The 24,594-nt window shown below is 38.0% G+C and overlaps 1 protein-coding gene across 6 annotated transcripts in view; it reads right to left on the bottom strand.

Annotated features, from left to right (window-relative positions):
* Positions 1-24,594, bottom strand: part of ALDH1L2 (aldehyde dehydrogenase 1 family member L2) — an 85,109-nt gene that overhangs the window by 59,148 nt on the left and 1,367 nt on the right. For 4 of the 6 annotated variants that reach the window (XR_012078461.1, XR_012078460.1, XM_072973072.1 and 1 more), the window contains exons 1-3: positions 5,974-6,028; positions 4,562-4,706; positions 948-1,182 (exon numbers count right to left, since the gene is read on the bottom strand). Coding sequence is in view for 4 of the 6 variants with exons in the window: in XM_072973072.1 (XP_072829173.1) it covers positions 948-1,182; positions 4,562-4,706; positions 5,974-6,024 (431 nt within the window). In the remaining 2 variants the exon portion in view is untranslated. Of the gene's footprint in view, positions 1-947; positions 1,183-4,561; positions 4,707-5,973; positions 6,029-10,520; positions 10,712-24,594 lie in introns of those variants that run through there. The other 2 variants (XM_006205875.4, XM_072973073.1) reach the window with 2 other exon arrangements.

Here is a 24,594-nt window from a genome sequence, read left to right as displayed (position 1 = left end):
ATCAAGCAAGACCTAAATCAGTCAATCTACCACTCTTCAGAAATATTGAGGAATTAATTGGCACTGTGTTAACAAGAGCTTCGACAATATTCATATACTTTGACTCAATGACTCTGCATGCGGAAGCAATACAAAACAAGAAAAAAATACATGTTTCAGTACAAAGATATTCATTACAGCACCATTCACAAGAACAAAAAGGAAATCAATTCATGTAATCAATCTTTAAGTACAATGAAATGTTTTTCACTACATTTAAACTAAGCATAGATTTTCTGCTATCTGATAACTTGAGACCAAGAGATATCAGGGCGATGTTAGGTAAAGGAGAGAAGACAGAGGAAGTGGGAAAGGCCCACCTTGACCCACAGCATAGTGTACCTTTGGTACTGGGCTCCTACAGTGTACTGGGCATTGTTCGTGATATTGGGACATACAGCAGTAAAAATGTTAGACCATAGTCCTTTCGTCCCTTAAGAAGCTTTACACTGAATAGGGGAAGACAGACAGTGAGAAAGATAATTTCAGATAATTCAGCATTTCCTGAAATGTACTTGAGTTCCATGGCCAAATAAGTTTGGGAATACTTTGTACTCAGATTCCCTCTTGGAAATTATGATGCTCACATTAAAGCATATGTTAAAATCTCAAGAAGTTCCAGGATAAAGAAATCCAGCGTTAACCAAAGTTGTCTGACCACAGGATCTTTGCTTGCTCAATACCTAGTTACATCCAGTGAAGCCAATACTCCATAGACTATTCTTGGGAAATGCTGTTCTGGCTTATGCAGTACCTCTAGATCACAGGGGAGTTCCTGCAATAGTAGCAATCAATCAGGACTTCACAATTATTCAATTATACCCAGCTCCTTGATCACCTAGGTAAGAAACAGAACAATTACAGGCAATAGAAATAGGCCCGTCTTGGTTATTAAAAAAAAATCTTACCAGTTGATAGCAGAGGCTCCTCTGTGCCTCGGAAGGATAGACGGGTGATAAATGATGGAACCATGTTTTGGGCTGTCAATTACATCCATGGGGATGAACTGTGTGCAGAAGGGAAGCACGTTTAGCTCTGCACCCACAGATCTGTAGGCCTCTGCCACCTCCTTTATGGTCTTGCCCTTAACTCTCCATCTTGGGAACTTGAACACAGGGGTCCCATTTTTCTCTGCAGCCAAAGCTGAGCATGAAAGAGAAGATTATTTTCATCAAAAAAGTTTTAGCTATAATTTATATTACTATGAATTCACATACTGTAATTTCATGAAACATTTACAAATAAAACATGATGAAGAACAATTTAGATTCTGATCAGGATTTGACCTGTTACAATGTTATCCAGATCCATCCATTCTTACAATGTGATTTTTTAACTTAAATATTTAAGGCATAATATGTTTGAACTTCAAAGTTTGTGGCTAGACAACATTTTGAGATTTTAACTGAAGCCACTTCTCTTACAGATCAAAAATTGTACATTTACTACTGATACAGCCACTTAGAAAACATTTGTTTGTTTTTTAAGATTTGAAATCAAGTGCCAAAACATCACCATCCAGATCAGACATAGGATGGAAAACCTTGAGTCCCTTCCAAAGCCCATTTCCTGGAAGACCTTTTATCACAGGGTAGATTGTCGACTGGAACAGTTCTCCCTGCCAAACAGGCAGATCCAAAAAGATAAATGGAGAAAGTCATTGACCTGAGCTTGAGCCTGTCTAGTTCCCTCTCCTAGACTTGCCAATCAGATAAGTCAGTGGAGGAGAGAGGCCAAGAATGGAGAATACATGCTCCCACAAGGGTTTTGCCATACTGAAGCCAATACAAAGCTCTTTGCTCAGGAAAATGTTGTCCCTTCTGAAAAGAATGACCCCATTCTACCTCTGTGTGAAATGGAATGGCCCTCCAAAGCACATACAGCACAAGTTCATTTTTTTTCCATAATAAAGTATCATCTTTACTAACTACATCCCTTACATGTATTGTGTATACATATATTTATTGTCTATCAGTAACACAAAGAAACTACACTTTAGGCAATATCCAGAAGCCTTACCTAAGGCTTTTTACCTACATGTTTTGGTTCCCTTTCCTTTCTTTCCAATCAATCATCAACATTCACTGACACAACATTCAGGAGGGGATGATGCCTCCACCACAAAGCCTAAATTCCAAAGCCTAATAAGTCCCAAAAGGACTCTGGCATTCAAGGTAATGCCTTGGTCGATCCATTTATAAGAATTTGAGAGACCAGTATAATAATGCCCACAAAATGTAAATGTTCCTAAAATGTTGACAAAACTGTGAACAACTCAAATGACAGATGATAGGAAAATGGGTAAATGATGATTTTTAAAAATGTGAAACTGAGTGAAACTTGTGAAGAATTAGACTGGGACAGAAAAATCAGGTGGAAGAGACTTATAAGACTTCTTTTAAGAAATCTGCTCCACTGAGAAAGGCTTGACGCATCCAGGTGTTGTTCTCCCACACTGATCTTTGACTGCCCCAGGACTATTTTTGGCTGCTCTATTTGACCATTCTGACAACAAAAATAGTTAGCCACTGTCACTACTGATCCTATTTATGAATCAGGTGCAGTGCTGAGCACTTTACATACATTATCTCATTTGATCCATGTGAGATGGGTACCACTGAACTAAGCTCAATGAGCTTAAGTAACTTGCCCAAGATCTCACAGCTATTAAGTGGCAGAGTTGGAATTAGTTTCATGATTCTAAAACATACACTGTTAACCAAATGCCTGGGACCAGGCACTAGGGAAAAGTTCATTTCCTAGGACATACTCTGAAAGGAGGTTTAAGAGTCACATGTTTGCAATTCTTCTAAAGGTCATGTATATGGTAGAGAATGCTACTTGTCCCCTTTCATCCTTTAGAAGGGATTTCTCTACTTCAGCTGAACACATGGCCACCCCAAATAAAATCTGTATTTCTTAGCTTGTTTTGCAAAGATTTGGCCAATGTCTAAGTTCTAGCCAACAAGATACAAGTGGGAGTAATATGCGCAACTTCTGGATTATGCCCTTAATTGAAGGCTAGCCCTCTGCTTCCCATCTTGCCCTTTCTGCTTGTTGGAATGTAGAGTTGATAGCTGGGGCTGCAGCAGTCACCTTGGACCAGGAGATGGAAGTCCAGTGTTCATAATGGCAAAACAACAAACAGAAGGAGCCTGCATTGTGATAATCGTATGCTGCTACAATAGCTGGGATGGCCAACTCAGACTTGAGAAATGGATTTTTATCCTATTTAAGCTAATATTATTTGAAGTTCCCCTGATTCAATAGCCAATCTGATATTTCAAATGTAAGTCCTCCCAAACATCCCACACACAAAGTTGGTGGAAATAGATAATGATGAGACAGGTAATCCCAGCAACGGGAATCTGTCCTCTTCAGCCTTTGGAGCCAGGCATGAATTTATGAGGCAGCTTCCCTCAGAATTCCCAGGTTGAGATAATGTTTTTCTGAAACAAGGATAATTTCTAAATCAAGTGATTAAATTCATGTGCATATGTGCTCTTGGCCCAACTTTTTTTTAGCTTGACTCTTTTTTTTCTTCCAGTTTAACTAAGATATAATCAACATATAGCACTATGTAAGTTTAAGGTGTACAGTATAATGATTTGACCTACATACATCGTGAAATGATTATTACAATACGTTTAGTGAACATGTATCATCTCATATAGATATAAAACAAAAGAAAGAGAAAACAATGTTTTTCTTTGTGATGATAACTCAGGATTTACTCTCTTAACAATTTTTATAATATAACATACGGCCGCATTAATTATATTTATAATGTTGTACAGTACATCCCTAGTACTTACTTATCTTCTAACTGGAAGTTTGTACCTTCTGACAGCCTTCATCCAATTTCCCCAGTAACAAGAACTAGGATAAACCCCAGAGCTGCTTCCTCCAAGAAACAAAATGTAAACTCCTAGGGTTATCATAGATACTGTTTCCCAACCAATGTATTGCATCACACCAGTGATTTATAAAGACTCAAGTCGTAAGCCAAGATTTTTAGATGCTAGCTCTTATTCCTTACCTGTAGGCTGTTTCTGTCTCTGCTTTTTGCACTCTTTCTCAACATAACAATAGTGTGCAAATCAGAACCACACAGTGGGTTTGCTCTGAGGATGGCTATTGTCATTACCTACCTTAATAGCCACGCAGCCATGGCTATAATTGTCCTAAGATAAATGCGTTGTTTATGACCCCACATCAATTGCTATTATTGGGTGTGGACTCCCCTTAATTCCTATCAGCATCTCTGCATCAGACATTATTCTAGATGTCCCAAAGCACCTTTGAGCTATTTCACAAGAGTAATTCAGAAAAAACATATGCTTGGGAATTCCTTTGATGGACCTGGTGACTACAGTGAAAGTAAGTACAATAGAAGCCTGAATCTTTGTCTTCACAGAGAAGAGATAATTCTTGAGTCTGTACCCACTATACAAATAGACTTGGCCTGAAAAGGCTTCCAGTAGGCAGAGCTCCTGATCAAACTGTTCCAAGATACACTCACCCAGTGGGTCAGCTTTTCCATCCTTATCTGGAACTGTGAATACTCCCACGACCCGGTGGCCATCTTTGCAGAGCTGGCTGTAGACCTCCTGTCCAAACAGGCTCTGACCAATAAGTGCCAACTTCAGCTTGTTTTTGAAATATACCTGGGAAACAATTCAATAGTGACAGGTGTTAGTGTGTAATGTACTATGTACCATGTTAACTTTCTCCAATGTGAATAATTCTGAACCTCAAAACGCATTTGGCTCTACACGTTTCAGATAAGGAACTGAGGCCTGCACATTTCAGGTAATTTAATCCTCACAACTATCCTGTTTTATTATCCCCCATTTTGTACCATTTTATGAATGAAGAAATATCTTAGAAATGTCAAGTATATCTCCAAGGTCATACTGTCAAAATAAGCAAGAGGTGGGATTTGAATCCAGGTCTGTCTGACTCCAAAGCCCACATATGTACTTAAAAATAAAATGGGCCACCACCACTCAGCTCTTCCATGTCCTTTTCAGAACATTAACACTGATGCACAAAAACACAGTGGCTGTCAATAAATATAAACATCAAATAGATAAGAGTGGCACTGAAGGAGTTAAAAGTTTTTAAGGCCTGTCTTTAAGCAATTACGTCTTCTGTAAATTCTCCCAAGATGAAGCCTTTTCACAAAGTTTAAGGTAACATGTGGATGTGATGACTGTGAAGATGGTGATGAAGAGCCATCCGGTGAGGCAGGCTAGATGCAGGATCCTGGGTGTAGAGATGGTAATCAGAGGGTCACGATTGCCCATGTGCTTCCTGTTTTGGCAAAGGACCAACCCCAGCTCCCCAGAACTCTTTCCACCTTCTATTTCTCCATGTTAGAGTATGGCTTCACAGGATTTGGATTTAGAATATTTTTCCTTCAATCTAAATGGGATTAATTAATGTTCTAGAAAGTCATTCTAAAGTAGTAAAGCCTCACTGTTAAAATTTTACTCTAAGGAAACTTAATTTTCTTATTTCCCACCCTATTAATGACATAGATAGCATCCCCTTTTAGGCATGAATTTAAAAGCATATGGGTTCACATCTTCCTTGTAAGTGAGTTGATAATTAAGCAATTAAGGTTTTAGTTTAGAAATTCTTCTCCAGGGCCAGCTAAAGTTTCCATCCCCGAAGAGCCTACAGCATCTGTGTCTAACAGATTAACTCTAAGAACAGCACACCTGGCCTACAAATAATGCATAACTATTTCATTTCCTCTTAAAAAGTCAAAATGGTCTTTAAATATTCTATCTTCAGATCCTATAATTAATGCTGTTGCTTGAAATAGAACTGACATGTTGTTTACAAATTACAAAATTTGGCTTTACCTCATGCCATTACTAATGCCACATATTTTAAGACGTCTAAAATGTTACTCTAAAAACATACAAGAGCCAAGAGGATGAGTTGACTCAAATGTAACGTGCTCTCAGCTGTCATCTGGTTATTGGGAGTTCAGTTTCAGAGTCAATATTCCCCTAGAAACACACTGTTTACAGAAACCATGGCAGTATGTCTGGAAATTCTACATTCACTGAAACACTTTCTGAGCTTAGTGCTAAAACTAAAGCTACAAAGGTGAGTTTCTAACAGTGAGAACATTTCAGATTTTATGATTTTAAGTGTTTATAATGAGTTAGTATAATTCCAAAGAACTAGACTGGGATATTTTATCTCAGTCTTATTTCTTCAAGTATGGTCTGAGGACTGACTGTCCATGTTGGCAGAATCATCTGGGAGGAAATGTTAAAAATGTGGTTTCCTGAGTCCTACCCCTAATCTACTGAGTCAGACTCTTGGCAAGCTGGCACTAAGTCAAAACCATGTGGGGAAGTTTCAATCCTGCCGCTGCACTTTATTAGTCCAGAAAGCTGCAGTTTAACAAGCTGTCCACTGATGGACAGACACACAAAAGTCAGAATCTCTGCTGTATGGAGTGTGTCCATTCTCTACAAAAAAATTCTGCCCTGGGGAGTCTGGGTCAGGAAGAAGTGGTGGAAATAACAGTGAACATTTTAACAAGACCCTAGTATGTGCCAGGTATTTGATAAAATGTTACTTCATTTTGACTACCCAACGACTCCCAGAGACAGGCATTAAACAGCCATTTTACAGATGAACAAATTAAAGCATAGGTTAAAATACATCCTGGAGTCAAACAGTTACTATGTGGCAGCTCTGAGATTCTAACTCTAGTTCTTATCCCGGTACCATTGTTTTTCCGTAACACCAGCTGGGCGATCTTGAGCTGGGCCTCATCAGTTAAAATCTGAACAATAACGGTACCTATCTCATAAGGTTGCTATAAGGATTTAGTGGGATAAAGTACATAATGTATTAGTGCAGTGCATGGCAATAGTAAATGCTCAATAAATGTTCACTGTCATTATTTTACCACAAGTAATATCTAGGTAAATAAAAATGATGATAATGGAGCCTTCCTACTGGGAGTGTACCATGAGGCAGGCATTGGATTGAGCCTTTTTCACTAATTCAAAAAAAAAAAAAGTATCAAATCCTTATTATGTCTTTAAGCCTCACAGTGACTCATTTTACAAATGAGAAGACAAAGGGAAGTTAAGTAACCTGTCCACAGACAGGGCTAAAAAGAGGCAGAGGCAGGATTCAAACTCAGATCGCACTTCAGAGGATGTGCTTTGTGGTTTTCCTATGTTGAAGATCCCTCTTCCCCTTTAAAAAAAAAAACAACATGGCAATCATTTGACAGGTCAACTATGGGAAACACTTCCATCAGACTTTCTAAGGGACTACCTTGGTGGTCCTGACATGCTAGACAGCACCATTCATTCGGGGGAGCAAGGCTGACAACCAGAGAACATCCTTTAAGGCACTATCATTGCCTGTTATATTGGTGAGAAAGAAGGGGGGGTTACATAAAATGACCCATAGCACTTCTAAATCAGGGGATACGTGCTATTATCTTGGAGTTTTCTAGAGAGAACATTCTGCATTAGAAGAGTCTGTTGCAGGGAATCAAGCTTTTGCTTTTTAAACTATCAAATATTGCATTTCCAGCTATTCACATCCTGGTAAAATTCTTTGGAAAGCAAGTTAATATGAACTCTGATTATCTCTAAGGATTAAAAAAAAATACACACAGTCTTCTAGTGAAAACTTAAAGGCACAGTGCTAAGTGTCTCCCCTGATCCATAGCCCTTTTTTGAAGCAGGTGCTACGTAAATTGAACCATCTAAGCATGATGTCAAACAAGGTCAAAGCTGTTCATATTAGGAACTGTGAGAAATGGTAGCTTTTCCAATGAGAAGTGGAAAGGAGAAAGAACCTTTCCACTAAAGAATAAAACAAAGTAAATTTTTCTGAGACAGCGAGATGTCTAACACTTAGTGGAGCATTTGTCACGTGGTGCTCCTAACAGTGCCTGACAGCATGCAAGATCTGTTCAACAAGCATGTTGGAACATCAGCCATGCTCTGGGCACAGTGCATGGTAGGGACTGCTAATCAGTGACCCTGTAAGAGTGTTGGCAAAAAAACTGTGGAAAGATTTTTAGGAGGCTTCACATTAGCAGACTGAATTTCTGACTTCTCTTTAAAAATCAGGAGGTTTGTCAATTAAATACTTCTTTCTACATCCATTTCTTCAAGAAAAAATGGAAACGTTAATTCTATCAGGAAGTATTATAAACGAATTTTCCCCTTGGATGTTGCTACATTCTGAGAGATTTTTTTTTCATTCTTCATTCTGCTTTAATACCAAACTCAAAAGCACTGTGTGATTTAAAAAATTTTTTTAAGAGGAAGGTGTAATTTACATACAATAAAACACACCACTTTCAGTGTATAATTCTGTGAGTTTGGACAAACACACAGTGATGTAACCACTGCTACAATCAAGATAAAGAACAGTTAGTTCCATCACCCCCCAAAACTCCCTTCTGCCCCCTTGCAGTCAATCCCTCTCCCCTCTCCTATCCCTGATAGCCACTGATCTCTTTTTCTGTCACTATAGTTCTACTCTTTTGAAAATGTCAGATGAATGGACTAATATGTAGCCCTTTGAATCTGTCTTCTTACACTTAGCATACATATTTGAGTTTCATCCATGTTGTTGTATGTATCAGTAGTTCATTTTTTTTTTGAGTAGGAGTCCAATGTATGGATGGATATACCACAGTTTGCTTATACTGTCACCAGATGAAAGACATTTACATTGGTGATTATGAATAAAACATCCATAAACACCCATAAATAGGTATTTGTGTGAACATAAGTTTTCATTTCTCTTGGATAAATACTTATGAGGGCAATTGTTGAGTTATATGATGGGTTTATGTTTAATCTTATAAAAAACTGTCAGTTTTCCAAAGAAGCTGTACCAATTTATGCTCTCATCAGCCATGTCTGATTTTGAACAGTACTACAGAACACAAGCCAAAGGATGACTCTCCATTTTCTATGGAGTAAAATATCACCAATTCTTATTACTCCATATCTTCCTTTGGCCATTGAAAAACCTTTCTTCCCAGCCATATGTCACTGCCCTTCTACATGTATTCCCGGGGTAGTCTCTCAGGTCCTTGACCCCTGTCCATGCCCGGTGCTTCCCCATGGGTGTTTTTGCTTATGCCATTTGACACCTGGGCTGTTCAGATTTTATTATTAAAATCTTATGTAAACCCCATGATTGATATCTTTTCACCCTTCAGGAATCCCTTCTGCTCTCCAAAAAAAAGGCAATTAAATGAAAGGTGTCGACAGAGGAGGCCAATAAAACAGGCAGGCACAAACCCTTGCTCTCTGTGCCATTCAACCCAGATTCCCATGTGCCACGTGGCAGGAGAAAGCTAAGCAGGAGTCCAGAGCACTGCACAGGATAGCAAGCAAAATCTCTACCATAGCAAGTCTCTTTTTCCTTATTTGAAAAAAAGGTGAATACTCCCAAAATAACTAGAACTGACTGCATGGGATAAAGTGAATTCTCATTACTTGGGGCTGTCTGGGGGACAAAAGCTTTTCCACTAATGCTACTTTGGGCCAGTTTCTGACACTACCCAAGACGTCTTTCTGCCTCCAAGTTTTTATATCTGGATGTGTACACATGCACATGTGACTCTGGCAGAGAAGACAAATCAAAAAAACAATCTTTAATAACAGGGCAAACATGCACTTCCTGAAAAAATGATCATGTACATGGGATGGATTTCTTTTCCCTTTCCTAAACAGCCTGGAGTCTGCCTAGATGCGGGGAGGCATATCTCCCCAGACCCCGAATGCTGAAGGCAGCCCACATGCAACGTGTCCTCTCTCCTTCCATTTCTGGAGAAGCTGATGCAATTCCAAGGCCCTGGGCTGGGCCAGGGCTCGGTTCTCGCGCCATAGTTTACAAATGTTCAAGGGTGGCTGCTTCTGCAGCGCCTGGTAATCCTAGAAATCTTGCTGCTTGCAGCTCAGGAATAATGAGTTTGCAGCCACCAACTCGGAGTGCTATTATCTGAATGGGCCCTGCAAGCCAGTCAGAGCGCTCACATATCTCAGGCCGGACCCCGCTGACTTGATACGACTCTCCTCCAGGAGACGGTCTCAGTCCTGTATCTCGGCTCCATCTCATAATCAAGGATCTCAAGATTGAAATGAAAAAGGAAAGGAAGCCAACTCTGTCCCCCCTGCAAAGTGACTATCTCCACTCTTTCAATCCCACCCATACGTTTGATGTTCAAAAGCTGCATCCTCAGCCCTCTTCTCCGTGGAAGACAATGGCTCGCTTGACAAGCCCCATCCAGAACCCTTCCCAGATACTCCTCTGCAGTGTCCCAGTTTAAAAAACGTTGTTTGGGCTTTCAGCAAAGTCTAAAATAAACATCGCCATCCACTCTCAACCCCGCTGCTCGGCCCGCCCCCTGGGTTTGGAAATCAGCCCGGGACGAGAGCAGGGACGCTCGCCCGGGCCGGACTCACCCGGCCGGTGGAGAAGCGCCGGAGTGCCTGGCCACCCCGCCGCAGCATGCTGGAAAGGAGCGGGAGCCGAGGGAGCCGCGGGGGCGCAGGAGGCAAGCGGGGGCCGCTCAGCCTGGGTGCGGCCTGCAGCCTACTAGCCCGGGGCAGAAGCGCTCGCAGCTCAGGGCCTCGGCGAGTCCCGGGACCCAGCTAATGGCTCCGCCCCCTCCAGCTGGCAGGGCTCCCGGGGCCAATCCCATGCGGCTGGGCGGGGTGTACCGCAGTCTCCCGGGCAGCGCCGGTGCCCAGCCAGAGGGACAGCTCCCGGCGGCGGCCTCGGTTCCAGTTTTACTAGCTGTGGGATCTTCAATCCGGCTACTCACTGTCTCTGAGGTACGTAAGGGTCTGCCTGAAAGATCAGTCCTTAACACAGCCCTGAGAAAGCAACAGGCATGTGCGTGGAGCCACGAAAGATAAGGGATGCGGGCACCTTTGGTACATAAGGATCCGGATCCCTATCTCGTAGTCTGATAAAAAGATTTAGTGAGAGACTGTGTATAAAGAAACCTGGCACGTAGCTGCTCCCCAGCAGATGACAGATAGATAAGTGATAAATATCCTTATTTCCCTTATCTCTCTGAAGAAATCCTCAAGACATGCTTTAGCTGAGCACTTGTCTCAAAAAGAACTAACTCCTCAGACTGGGCATTCAAAGCCGTCTGCAGTTCGGCATTTACTCTTAATTTCTCGCCAGTCTTTTGCACATGTAACTCTGCCAAATCATTGTATTTGCCTATTCCTTCCTGGACAACGCTTTCCAGCAAAGCTTACCACCTGCCACTTGTTAGCATCTAGGCATGACCAATTCCTTCTCTTCTTAAGAGTATAGCTCAAATGCTTCCTCCTGGAGGCATTTTTCCTGATTCTTTCCTCCCTAACCTCTTTGTTTCCCCCAAAGTAATCTCTCACACCTCTGAACTGGGGAAGACTTTTGTCTATGCATCTCTTATGACACCTCAATCTGTTACTGGTATTTATGTATCTGTCATCTTCTCTACTAGAAGCTCTTTGCAGGCTGAGTCCGTGTGTTATTTATCAGGATTTACAGTATTGAGCACTAAGCAGAGCTTAGCATATACTTGTTGATAGAAGAAATGAATCAATGTGTTTAAGAAGGTAAAAAGGAGAGAAAAAAAACATCCTTAAGGCCTGGAAAGCTGCAGCAAACATCCAAGGTTTTGCTTTGGGAACTGCCTCTTGACAATTCAACCCATTTCCCTGACTGCATTTTGTGACTTCTTGCTTCTATTCAACTTCAATTCAAATATTGATATTCATTTTATCTATTCTAAACTGGGGATGGTGGGCAAAGAGTATGGTTTTTCCTGAGTGAAGATTCTACATTTATATATACTCCAACTCCTAACTTTACAAAATGAATTTATAGTCACCCAAATATAATGAAATATTCATGATGTCTAAAATTTTATTCTTTAAGAACCAAAAGTGTAGTTCTCTTGCTAATTGGAGGTCAGGCCAGATGCAATTATAGAACTTGATAAATTAAAAAAATTCCTGCCAATCTAGATTTCTATACCCAGTAAAAATGAAGATGAAATACAGTCAATTTTAGAAACTAAAACCTGAGAGAATTTGTTATCAGTAGACATAAAATAAAGGGAATATTAGAGTATCCTTTGAACAGCAGGAAAATTATCCACTTAGAAGCCCAGAAATGCAGGAAGGAATGAAGACCAACAAAAAAGCCAAATATGTGAGTGAATAAGTAAACACTGATCATATGAACAATATAATAATAATAAAATCTTGTAGATATATATATCAATAAGACACATATTTATAAATACATAAACATATACAAACAATAATAAAAATTGTCAGATAAGTTTGGAGGACTTGAAGGAATGGAATGTTCTTTGGGTGAAAAGAAAATAACCCCAGATGGAAGCTCAGAGATGAAAAAGTGAAAAGCAATAGAAAGGGTAAATATGAGGGAAAATTTAAATTAATATTGTCTAAAACAATTCTAATAATGTTTTATGGAGTTCAAATATATATAATTAAAATACATGATAACAATAACATGATTTTTCAAAAACAAAATAAAACAAAAACTATATGATTTTCAGGGAGAAAAGGTGAAGTTAAAAGGTTCTAAGGTTGCAGCATTGTTTTGGAAATAATAAAAGTACTAATTTACGTTAGATTTTAGTAAGTTAAAGATGCATATTACAATCTCTAGTACGGCCCCTAAAATAGTAGTAATACAATCAATGGATAACTACTAAGTTAATAGAATGTAAAACTATCAAGATAATAGAATGATAAAAAAAATCAATCCAAAAGAAGGCAAGAAAGAAGAGAAAAAGGAAGATGGAAGAGGTGGGAAAAAAGTAGAAGGACACTAGTAAGATGTTAGATTTAAGCCAGTAATTGCAGTAAATGAAAACAGACTAAATGCTTTAATTAAAAGACAAAGATTATCAGGTTGCTTAAAAAACAAAACTCTGATGAGAGAGATTCCTAAAATATAAAGATTCAGAAAAAATGATTTTCTAAAAACCACTCAAACACTAACCAAAAGAAAATGTTAATTTGACAGAAAGATACAATTCTAAATTTGTATACACTTACCAACAAGACCTCAAATTTTAAAAAGCAATACTCACAGAACTTCAAGGAAAAACAGACAAATCTGCAATCATACTGGAAGATTTTAACATACTTTTATAACTGATAGAAGCAGGCAAAATATTAGCAATGATACAGGATATTTAAATGAGATGATTAAGGCACTTGGCCCAATTAAAAATTTTAGTCACTAGTGACTAGCCAAGTCAAAGTGCCTAGTCTAGAGAAAGCTGAAGAAGCAAAGTTGAAAGCAAGTTACCCTCATTTGAGATCCAAGTTTGGGGGGCAGATTTCTTGAGGAACTAGTTACAAAAAGATGATTTAAAAAATCCTGGAGATTACAACATGGATAAAGCAAAAATGAAGATCAAGCATTTTTTTACTGAGGTATAGCTGATGTACAATATTATATAAGTTTCACGTGTACAACATGGTGATTTACAATTTTTAAAGGTTATACTCCATTGATAGCTATTATAATATACTGGCTATATTCCCTGTGTTGTACAATATATCCTTGTATCTTATTTATTTTATGCATAGTAGTTCATATCACTTACTCTATTTCTATCTTGCCCCTCCCCCATGAAGATGAAGCAGTATCTATTGTAGCCTCTGGTAAGACAGAGGTGACTAGGGATCATATTCCCACTGGACAGGACCATTCCTTATGGCTAGCAAACTGGCTGAGTAAAAGAGCTCAATTTTGAATGTTCTCATTTGTATTATTTCTTTAATATATTATTTCTCAGCTATTTATTTTCTTCCATACACTATGTCATTGGGATAGCTTTGCAGGTAGCAGTGGTATGTGCTGTTTCTTAAGGGATACAGTTTTACTATCTGAATGTGTATAATTTTTGGATTAAACAATGCACCAATGAAAAAGATACATTAGAGCAGCATAAAGTAATTTACTGAAAATAAATATACATATTTCCTATTTTCTAGTATAGGACAAGATCTAACAAGTAATAAGTAAATTTTATGATTTCAATGTTTTGGGTTTCCTCACTCAATTGTAAACTTCTAATATTTTTCTTATTTTGTATAATCTCTATTGTGTTATTTTCCTGTCTTTTTCTTTTTGGATTTTGTAAAATAGAAGTTTAAGACCCCAAATTAGAAGACATCACATATTTCAAACAGATATGACAGATCTGTGTCTCTACAGTTGAACCTGATTTGCCTTCAACTTGTTTCATTTTTAAAAATAGAATTTTTCTTGGGCAGTATTTGCACATTCTGGTGTAACTGTATGTGACCTTACTTAAGAGCAGCCCATTGTATCTCGTGTTTTTCACTTTCATAGTGTTAGAATATCTTTTTTGGGTTTTTTTTGTTGTTGTTGAAGATGTGAATGAAGTATGTACATGCATAGACTGCTGAATTCACTTTTGTGCCATTTTTGTAAATACAGTAATTTATATAACTTTTTGCAAATGTCTGAATCTATTTCACACATTAGATGATAGATGCCAAGTTGAAACCCAAGAATTCCCACACAAAACTGTGTGTAGAGCTTTGTAGAGTAAGAGTGGTTTATAGTCTTGAGCTTCCAGAATACAACACTGAAATCTTTACTCAGTGTGCCATGGATAAATGTTTTCTTTTGTGATTGATATCTGTGACTTTCAGGGGCTTTGTGCAAATATGTTGCTCAGGGATCTGTTTTGTCCTGGGTAGAACATTCATTCAGAATTTTATGCAACTGCAAGTCATATAATTTATAAAAATTTTAAACATAGAGAAATTTTACTTTCATAGTCAACTTCAGGAATTTAGAATAAAACTCTGTGAACTTTCGTACTTCTCCCTCGTTTGGTTACTTATATGACTCAAATTGATGTGCAGCCATTGTTGCTATTTGGAAACACAGATGTGTGTATTTATTTCATTTTAATTTGCTCTGCTGAATATTTTATTCTTTGTTTTTGGAATGGTGTTTTCTTTATAAATTCTCATTTTAATTTAACCCACTCGAACCTGTATTAGTATTAATGTTTGATTATTGTTTAAGTGAAAATAATTATATGATGAAACAAATACTTGAGAGCATTGATCCAGGAATCTATAACAGGAAGAACTGAATTCTGGTAATAATTTCAATGATGAATTAAGTGAATCAAGCTTGATACAACTAGACTATCTAATACAAATACTCTATAGAATATGTCCCTAGTAAATAATTAGGTCTTTTTACATCTGCAAATGTCACTTTAATATTAATATTCATTTAATTTTTTCCTATAGTTGATCTAATTAAATATATGAATTCTAATAATGTTTGGGATAACTTTACAATGATGCATTTTGACACTGAGCATCAGGGACCCGAAATAAATTATTTTTCAATTTTTCTTCTCCATCTTTTACTTGTAGAGAGCCTACCAGCTTTTGGACCAGGCATTCCTTTTAGATTTTGTTTCCATTGGTATAACTACTTTCCTGTGACCCCAAATTGTAGTAATGATAATCTTGAGCATGTCCACTGATGGACCTTCAACTGCAGAAAGCATGACTGACTGATGGCTTCAGTTGCTGTACTCTGAAACTAATCTTCACATCCACATTAAGTCCATGCCTCCCATGGGTTGCTCCCAGCCAATGACTGGGAGTGGCAGGGATGCCTAGGCAGGGAGATGCAGATCACTGGTGACAGAGTGACTCCCCATTGGCCTACTGGATTTTCTTGAATTTCACAGTAATCTAATACTCTTTCCTTGCCTACTTTCCTTCCCTCTCTCCTTCACAAAGGGTCAGACCTGAATTGCAGCCTGGCTCTTCCACCCTCCACTGGGTCCCTCCTTATTTTCCCTCACAGCTGTTTCCCCTAAAAAAATCTCTTGGATGTTTAATCTCATCTTAGCATCTGCTTCTCTGAGAACCAAATATATGTAATAAAAAGGATCAACAAAACCAACAATTTGTTCTTTGAAAAGACATAAAATGAATAAAAAAAGAGAGAGAGAAAGCAGAAATAACAAATATTAAGAACAGAAAAGTGAACAGCAGTAAGGATCATACAGACATTAAAAACATAAAAAGAGACTTCATTTTCAGTTATGATAGTCCTTTGAGAAGATCAACACTTGTATCCAGAACAGCTAGTACATCTGGATAAACTTTTCAGCATATCTGTCTGAAGGCATCAGAAAGCTACCTTGACGTAGCATGTCTTGGAGGAATAAGAAGCTCACTGAATTGAATCCAACATTTTGCATTCTGCTTTCCAATTTGAAATTCACAAATGCTTGGTTTGGGGAGAGAAGCTGAAAAGCCAAGCAGGGAGCAGAGGCCAACAAGCAGAGAAACTAGCAGATTTCAGCAATCTCATGGAAGCAGAGAGAACAACTGGAGTTTGAGCAGCCAGAACTTAAAAAGACAAAACCTTGGCGATAAGGGGGTTACAGAAGTGCACGTAGCTCCCAAAACTGATTTTCAGTTTAACGTATTTGCTGATTCTTAAGATGCGTGGGACTCAAGGCCATAAAACCAAGCAGAAAATAGCCAAAAACCAAACCAAAAGCTAAAAAATTGGAGTTCAACATCTGCCAGGAAGGGGGGAGAAAGGGGGGAGTCCAGCTGATATTCTTGGAAGACATACCCCAACACAGAGTGCAACTGGAAGGTAGAACAACTACTGTAAGACTGCAGCCTAGCCCCACATGAGTTCGGCCCTGATTGTAATGAACTAAATTGCTCTACTTTAGCTGACTGCCAGAAAATAAAGTCAGTCTTTTCTGGAGAAAGATAACATCAGCCAGAACCTCTGCAATTATTCATTCATTCATTCATTCTGCATTCAATCAAAAATTGCCAGGGACATCAAGAAATATGACTCAAAGAAATAAACAGTGTTATATGAGAACTGCTGGAGTAGAAAAGACCACCACCACTTTCATATTCACACCAGTAATCTCTGGGCAATAAATAAACAACATATTGATCCATCATGTCTGCTCCCACTGAACTGTGTCAAATTTAAGGACAACTGTTCAATAAATAATCTTTGAGCACCTGCCATGTTCTAGGCACTGTGGCAGGTACTGGGCTAAAGAGATGACGAGGTAGATGATTCACTTCCCTCATGCTGCTGATAGTCCAGCAGGGAATGGCAAGTAAGCAAAGTGTGATCAGTGCTATAAGAGATGAAACAGAGTTTTATGGAAACACAAAGTAGGAGGACCTAACTCAGTACTAGTGAGTGTGCTGATCAACTTTGCACCCCAGTACCCAGCACAGTTCTTGACACGTGGAATAACATGTTTATGGAATACAGAAATAAATGAATTTAGTGACTGACTAGAGGCTGAGGAACAGACAGAAAGGAATGACTAGTTCAGTTTCGTGTCATAAGGGAGGATTTCACAAAAGACTTAACTCCCTGCTGACCCCAAGCCCCCAACCCAAAAGGTAAGTTTTGGAGGGGAAGGATTTACCAAAAGATAAAAGTGGAAACATCAGAGGCACAAGAAACAGCAAGTAAAAGTCATGAAGGAGAGAATCAGCACAGCAAGACCAGAAAATGCTTTAATGGTATCTGGGATAATGACTTTTAAACCTTTATTTAGAAGCTAAAGATATTCTTTAAAGGAAATATTATGAAGAAGCCCCAAACATTAAAAAAATAAAAGGCAGGGGTATGGGGGATGCTCTGAGTGAAGTAGAGCCCTTAATCTCCTTCACTGAGCTCATTCTGTTAGCCACTGGCTACAAAGAGCATTCACTGGAGTCAGGGGGAGTAGGCAAACATGGAGAGGTGGGGTGGAGTCTCATAGGGCCTGTATACCATGCTAAGTAGGTGACAGAAAGCACCAAATCTTTTCCTTCCATTTGTACATTTTACATTTGTAAAATACCAAAATGTATAAAGAACAAAAACATCAAATCACCAATCCCACAATCCAAGGATAACTACTCAATATTTTGGTCTTTCTCCTCAATGAAGCTGAGTTAGGGAGTGCAGGGAGGTAATTACACTGCATTTTAGGAAACTGCTTTTGTTAGCAGTATGGAAGGTGGAGTGACACCAGAAGCTGTTTAGGAGAAACTGCAATAGGCCAAACAAGTAATCCCTGTTACAGTGGGAAGAAAAAAAGGGATCGATTTGAAAGACATTGTTGAAGTCAACTAAACCTTGTGCCTGCTAAGAACAGGAAGATGGAGGGAGAAAGAGAAATAGAAGGCATGTCCACCATATCTCGACTGGGCTTCTGTGGGAAATGAAACCATTTGCCAAGACGTGGATGGCATTACAGGGTGAGAAGCAGGTGCTGGAGTGGAAGATGATGAGTTCACTTGTAGACAAGCTGAATTTGATAAGATGCCTGTGGGAAGTTCCTGTGGAGATGTCTAGCTGACTACAGAAAAGTCATGAGGGATACACCTAAAGATCTTTGTGAATCTCAAAGTTTGGTGATTAGAGTAATGTTTTGCTCAGACTTCTGGGGTTCTCCAAATCATATTTCTGCCAAGAGAATTTCTTGTGTAAAGAAATTACCCTTTAAACTGATTCCCTTTCAATTTTCCCCTCAAGTTTTGTCTCTCTTTTGATGATCTTTGTTTCTATGAGAGAAAACAATTCATTGCACAGTTTCCTTAAGAACCTGTATTAGATGACTAAAACTTTAGAAGCTCTTTTATCCTGGAGCCTAAACATAAGAAGCATCTAAATGATGAACTGTTCTAAAAGGAACTTTGATACAGTGCACCTTAAAAAAAAATCCTACTATAATAATTAAATAATTATTTGCTCTAGTACCTGACAAATAGTACCAATGTGATCTACTTGACCGCAAATGACCAAGTGGCCAGTTAATGTAATGACCATGTATTGCTTTTGCCGCCTGCCATTTAAGTCCACATCTTGGGATAAGTTTTCATCTAAGGATCTGCTTCTCCTCCTTTCTGAGGCCATGTGGTTCCTATGAAGTTACCTTTCCCACTGAACTCCCTAGGATCCAAAGGTAGAGCACATGATCTACACTAAGCCAATCAGTGCATCCCTCCCACCTCCTTGTTACAATGATTGGTTCAAAAGTGTGTGCAATATCCCAGCAAGGCTAATCAAGGCCAGCAATACTTAATTCTGGGACTTCTGTTTGAGCTATCAGTCAAGCATACTCCTTTTCTCTCTTTTACTAGACTTGATATTGTGATGATATGAGGCTGAAGTTGTCAAGGGCTAGCATATGCAACCCAAAGAATGTAGCAAAAACTATGGAAGAGACAGAAAAGAAACAGTGAAAAGCCAAGACCTGACATCATTTGAATCCTAGAGCCAGGTGCACCTGAAGGCCAGTCCCACCACTACATGTTTCAAAATGAACATACGGTAAAATAGACTTTATTTTTGGTGTACAGTTCTGTAGGTTTTAACATATGTATAGATTTGTATGAGGAACACCACAATCAGGATACAGAACAGGTCCATTCCCCAAACACATCCCCTTCAAAATCCTTGCCCTATCCCTTTGTAGTCATGTCTACCAGCCACCCTTAACCCTGATAACCACTGATAAGTTCTCTATCACTGTAGTTTTATCTTTTCAAGAATGTCAAATAAATAGACTCATATAGTATGTGACTGATTTTCTTCATTCAGCACAATGACCTTGAGAAGCTAACATTTAGAAATTTCCCAGGAATTTTGAGATTCTTTTGTTATTGATTTTAATATAATTCCACTATGGTCAGAGAACATAACTGTAACATTTCAATCCATTTAAATGTATTGAGACGTGTTTTATGACCTATCTTGCTTCTATACTTGAAAAAATGTCTATTTTGCTGTTTTGGGGTGGAATATTTTATAAATATCAATTAAGCCAAGCTGACTGAGAGTATTGTTCAAATCTATATTGCCTACTTATATCAAATACTGAGAGAGAAGTGTTAAAATTTCCAACTATAATCATAATTTTATCTATTTCTTCTTTCTAATTATCAGATTTTAATTAATTAAACTTTATTGCTGGCTGTCAAAAAAGAAGCCAGTTTACCAACATTATGGATTCTGTTAATGTTCTTAAGAAAATGATTGGGGTTTTGATTTAGAAAGAAAGAAATTTGCTTGGACTCAAACCTCATAGAGTGCAGTAGCTTATATTTTGTACTTAGTTCTTCATTTAAACAAGGATTTGGCCAATGTTTTTGCTCAGATTATGGGGTTCACCCTCTTTGCTGTTCCCTTGATGATCAGTTCTTTCTGTTTAAATTTCAAGCTGCTCTGCCAGCCCAGTCTCTGTTCTCTGCTATTTATAACTCACAGGGCTTCAGCTTTTGCTCCCCGAGATGCACATCTGTTGGGGAATATATGTAGCCAGAGGGCAGCAAACACACTTCTCACCCAGTGCCATTGTTTCTCAAGGACTCCTGACTGCTATTTCAGCAGGCCCTGGGCATGTAGTTCAGAGGTCAGCCACGGATTCGGGCCAAGTTTACATGCGGATTTTGGATCTCATTTCTTCTGTGGGTCCCTTGCCTTGGGATTCCTCCCCCAGGTTTCCAGGTTCTCTTCCAACAACCCTTAACTTAGTTTGTTACCATCTTGAGCCAGTAAGACTGCTGTGTTTCACTTCTGGGGACAGACACTGTCAGGTAAAAAGCCACAAATTCATAAATATTACCAGTTGCTCGGTAAATTCTCCTGTGGTTTCTGCTTAAATTTATTCTCTTTCAGATCTTTAAAATGTTCTCTTTATTATATTTTGTTTTATTTTCTTTGTTATTAGCTGCAAGCGGGTTCAATGAGTGCTTTAGGTGCCTCTAGTATCTCTGTCAGTTACTTCTACATTACATTACACTAAATTTTAATGATAAAATTTTTCTAAGAGAGTTATGTTTTTAAAATTAGGTTATTTCAACCTGTTTTGTAGACCAAAACTTATATAGAAAACATATATAAGTATATATACTTTTGCTCATTGTGCTCTTTCAGAGTTAAAAAGGGTTGACAAACTTTTTCTTAAAGGACCAGATAGTAGATATTTTAAGTTTGTGGGCCATATGGTCACTTTTGCAACCATTCAGCTTTGCCACTGTATTGTGAGGCAGCTACAGGCAAAAATGCAAATAAATGGACATGACTGTGTTCCAAAAACACTTTATTTACAAAAGTAGATGGCAGATCTGCTGACTATTCTTTGCCAATCCCTAAGTTAAAATATCTTATTTCTCCTACCAGATAACTGGGCTCTTTAAAAGGTGTTAGTCACATGGTGTGTCAAACAGAGAAGGTTCTGATTCCATACTGGTGGAAGAAATGAACAATTTTAAAAAGCCACTTTTTAAAATGAGTTTTTTTTCCCCCACACTTACAGATTGCTTAACCAGCAGTGCCACCTACTGACAAACTAAGAGGAAATAATTTTTGTATAAAATGAATATTATAAAGCAATTTAAAAAATGCTTATTCTTTGAAAAAATATATATATTTATCACCTGTGTACCAAGCACTGTACTTGACATTGAACTGTATCAAAGAGACATGGTTTGGATGTTTATAGAGTTTATAGTCTAATGGAAGAGACAGTAAGTAACCCGCAAATAATTAAATGATCAAAATTTTTGATAAGAGCTACAAAGGAAAGGAATATATAGTGGATGTTAATAATAGGGGTACCTATTTGGGCTTGTATAGTCAGGGATGTTCTCACTAAGGAAGTGACATTTAATCTGATCTATAAAAGATAATTGGAAGACAGCCAGTAGGGATAGAACTTTCCAGGCAAAAAGAGGGCACAGTACGAGTGCAGGCCTTCATATGGAAAAAAGCTCCATTTATTGGAGGAACTGAAAGATCAATCTGGCTAGATCATAATGAGCAAAAAAGAAAGGCCTAAGATGATGCTAGTGAGGTATACAGGTTTTTCCAACAGACGCTGTATTTTATTGTAAACACAATTGGAAGCCACTGACAGTTTTTTAAACAAAGAACTAGGATACTTGGTTGTGTTTTAAAAATTACGCTCTGAATTGGTTTTGTCAGTATGTTTTATTTTAGCCATTCTAATAAGTGTGTAGTAATTTTAATGCATATTTTCCTAATGGTTAAGGATGTTGAAAATCTTTTCATGTGCTTATTTTCATCCATATATCCTTCCTGTTGATGTGACTGTTCAAGTCTTTTGGCCATTTTTCCAACGGAGTTTTTATTTTCTAACTGTTGAATTATGAGAGTTCTTTATATGTGCTGGATACAAGTCCTCTGTCAGATGTGAGAATTGTAAATATGTTCTCCCAGTCTGTAGTTTCTCTTATTCTTTTAACAGTGTATTTCACAGAACAAAAAGTTTTGATTTTGATGAAATTCAGTTTATCATTTTTTTCTTTTATGGTCCATGCTTTTGGTGTCATGTTGAAAAACTCTTTACCTAACCCCTCATGAAGCTATTTCTCCTGTTTTCTGTTAAAAGTTTCATAGTTTTCTGTTCTATATTTAGATCTATTTTTGATTTTCAGTTAATTTTTGTATAAGTTGTGAGGTTAAGGTCAAAATTCTTTTTTTAATATCTAAGTCCAATTGTTCCAATGTTATCTATCCTTTCTCCATTGAATTATCTTTACACCTTTATCAAAAATCAGTTGGTCATATTGGTGTGGTTCTACTTCAGGATTCTATATTATGCATTGATCTATGCGTCCCTTCACCCATAACACACTGTCCTGATTTCTGTAACTTCATAGCAAAGTTCATAGTAAGTCTTAAAATCAAGTAGTGTGATTACTTTGACTTTATTCTTATCAAAATTGTTATTCTCATTCCTTTTTCTTTTCATATAAATTTTGGTATCAGCTTGTCAATATTGACAAAAGATACTGTTTGGATTTTGACTGAAATTGCATTAAACATATAAATTAATTTGGGGATAAAATTAAAAAATAAAAATCAAGCTCTGACTACTAAGACAAGAATTAGCTGAAGACAGAAAAGAATGGAAGCCGGAAAGTAAGCAACAATATTTAACTAAAAGCAAAAATAGAAAAGCCTTCAGGGCTTCTGGCTTTGACTGCCTAGCTTATATCAGAACAACCTCCTGCTGAGAACAGCTAGAAGAGATGGTAAAATGTATTTTTAAATCTTCTTTTTTGGAGACTTTTAAATTATGGTAAAAAAACACGTAATATAAAATTTACCCTCCTAACCATCTTAAGTGTACGGTTTAACAGTATTAACTATACTCACATCATTGTGTATCAGATCTCTAGAAGTTTTCCATCTTGCAAAGCTGAAACTCTACATTCCATTGCACAATTCCCCCTTTTTCCCTCACCTCTGCCCTTGGAAACCACCATTCTGCTTTCTTTTCCATGGTTTTGACTTCTCTGGGTATCTCATGTAAGTGGAATCATATAGTATTTGTCCTTTTGTTATTGGCTTATTTCACTCAGCATAATGTCCTCAAGGTTCATCCAATGTTGTAGCATGTGGCAGAATTTCTTTCTTGTTAAAAGCTGAATAATATTCATTGTATATATATATTTTCCTTTATCTACTTACCTGTAGATAGACATTTGGACTGCTTCATCTCTTGGCTACTGCGAACAATGCTCACTGAACACGGGTGTGCAAATATCTCTTCAAAATCCTGCTTTCAATTTTTTTTGATATCTACCCAGAAATAGATTATAATATGGTCATTCTAGTTTTAGTTTTTAAAGAAACCTCTGTATTGTTTTCCACAGAGGCTGCGCTGTCTTATATTTGTTCCTCCAGTGTTGTACAAAGGTTCCAATTTCTCCACATTTTTGTCAACACTTGTTATTGTCTATGTCTGTGTTTAAATTTTATAGTTGCCATCCTAGTGAGCGTCAGGTGCTATTCAATTGTGGTTTGGGTTTACATTGTTCTAACTATTAGTGATGTAGAGCATCTTTTCATATGCTTGTTAACCACTTGTATATCTTCTTTGGTGACATGCCTATTCAGGTCATTTGCCCATTTTTTACATTGAGTTAGTTGTCTCTGGTTGAATTGTAGGAGCTCTCTATATACTGGATAGTAACCCCTCATCAGATACATGATTTGCTGTTATTTTCTCCCATTCCATAGGTTGCCTTTTCACTCTCTTGTTTCCTCTAATGTGCAGAGGTTTTTAAGTTTGATACATTATCATTTGTTCATTTTTTGCTTTTGTTGCTAAAAATCTTTTTGAAGGCACTGAAGACCTAGGACAGTGAGGATTTGAGGAACTGAGATTCAGGAGAGAAGGTCCAGAGAGGTGAATATGACATACGGCACCACATTTCACCTCAAGGCATTTGTTGATTTGTAAGTGGCAGCTGACAATCTAAGAGGCTGAGAGGCAGAAAGCAGTAGCTGTGAGGCTGAAAAGCTGCAGAGAGATTTGGCAGCACTTGCTAAGCACCCTTGTGGAGCTACATCCTAGGATTAAGATGAGACAGAAACAGACCAGCTCTCACAAAGACAGAAACCCAG

This window comes from Vicugna pacos, chromosome 12 (genome assembly GCF_048564905.1).
Source record: "Vicugna pacos chromosome 12, VicPac4, whole genome shotgun sequence".
NCBI classification, from domain to species: domain Eukaryota; kingdom Metazoa; phylum Chordata; class Mammalia; order Artiodactyla; family Camelidae; genus Vicugna; species Vicugna pacos.
The sequence above is the reverse complement of the archived record's forward strand: the minus strand, read 5'-3'. Positions and strand labels throughout refer to the sequence as shown.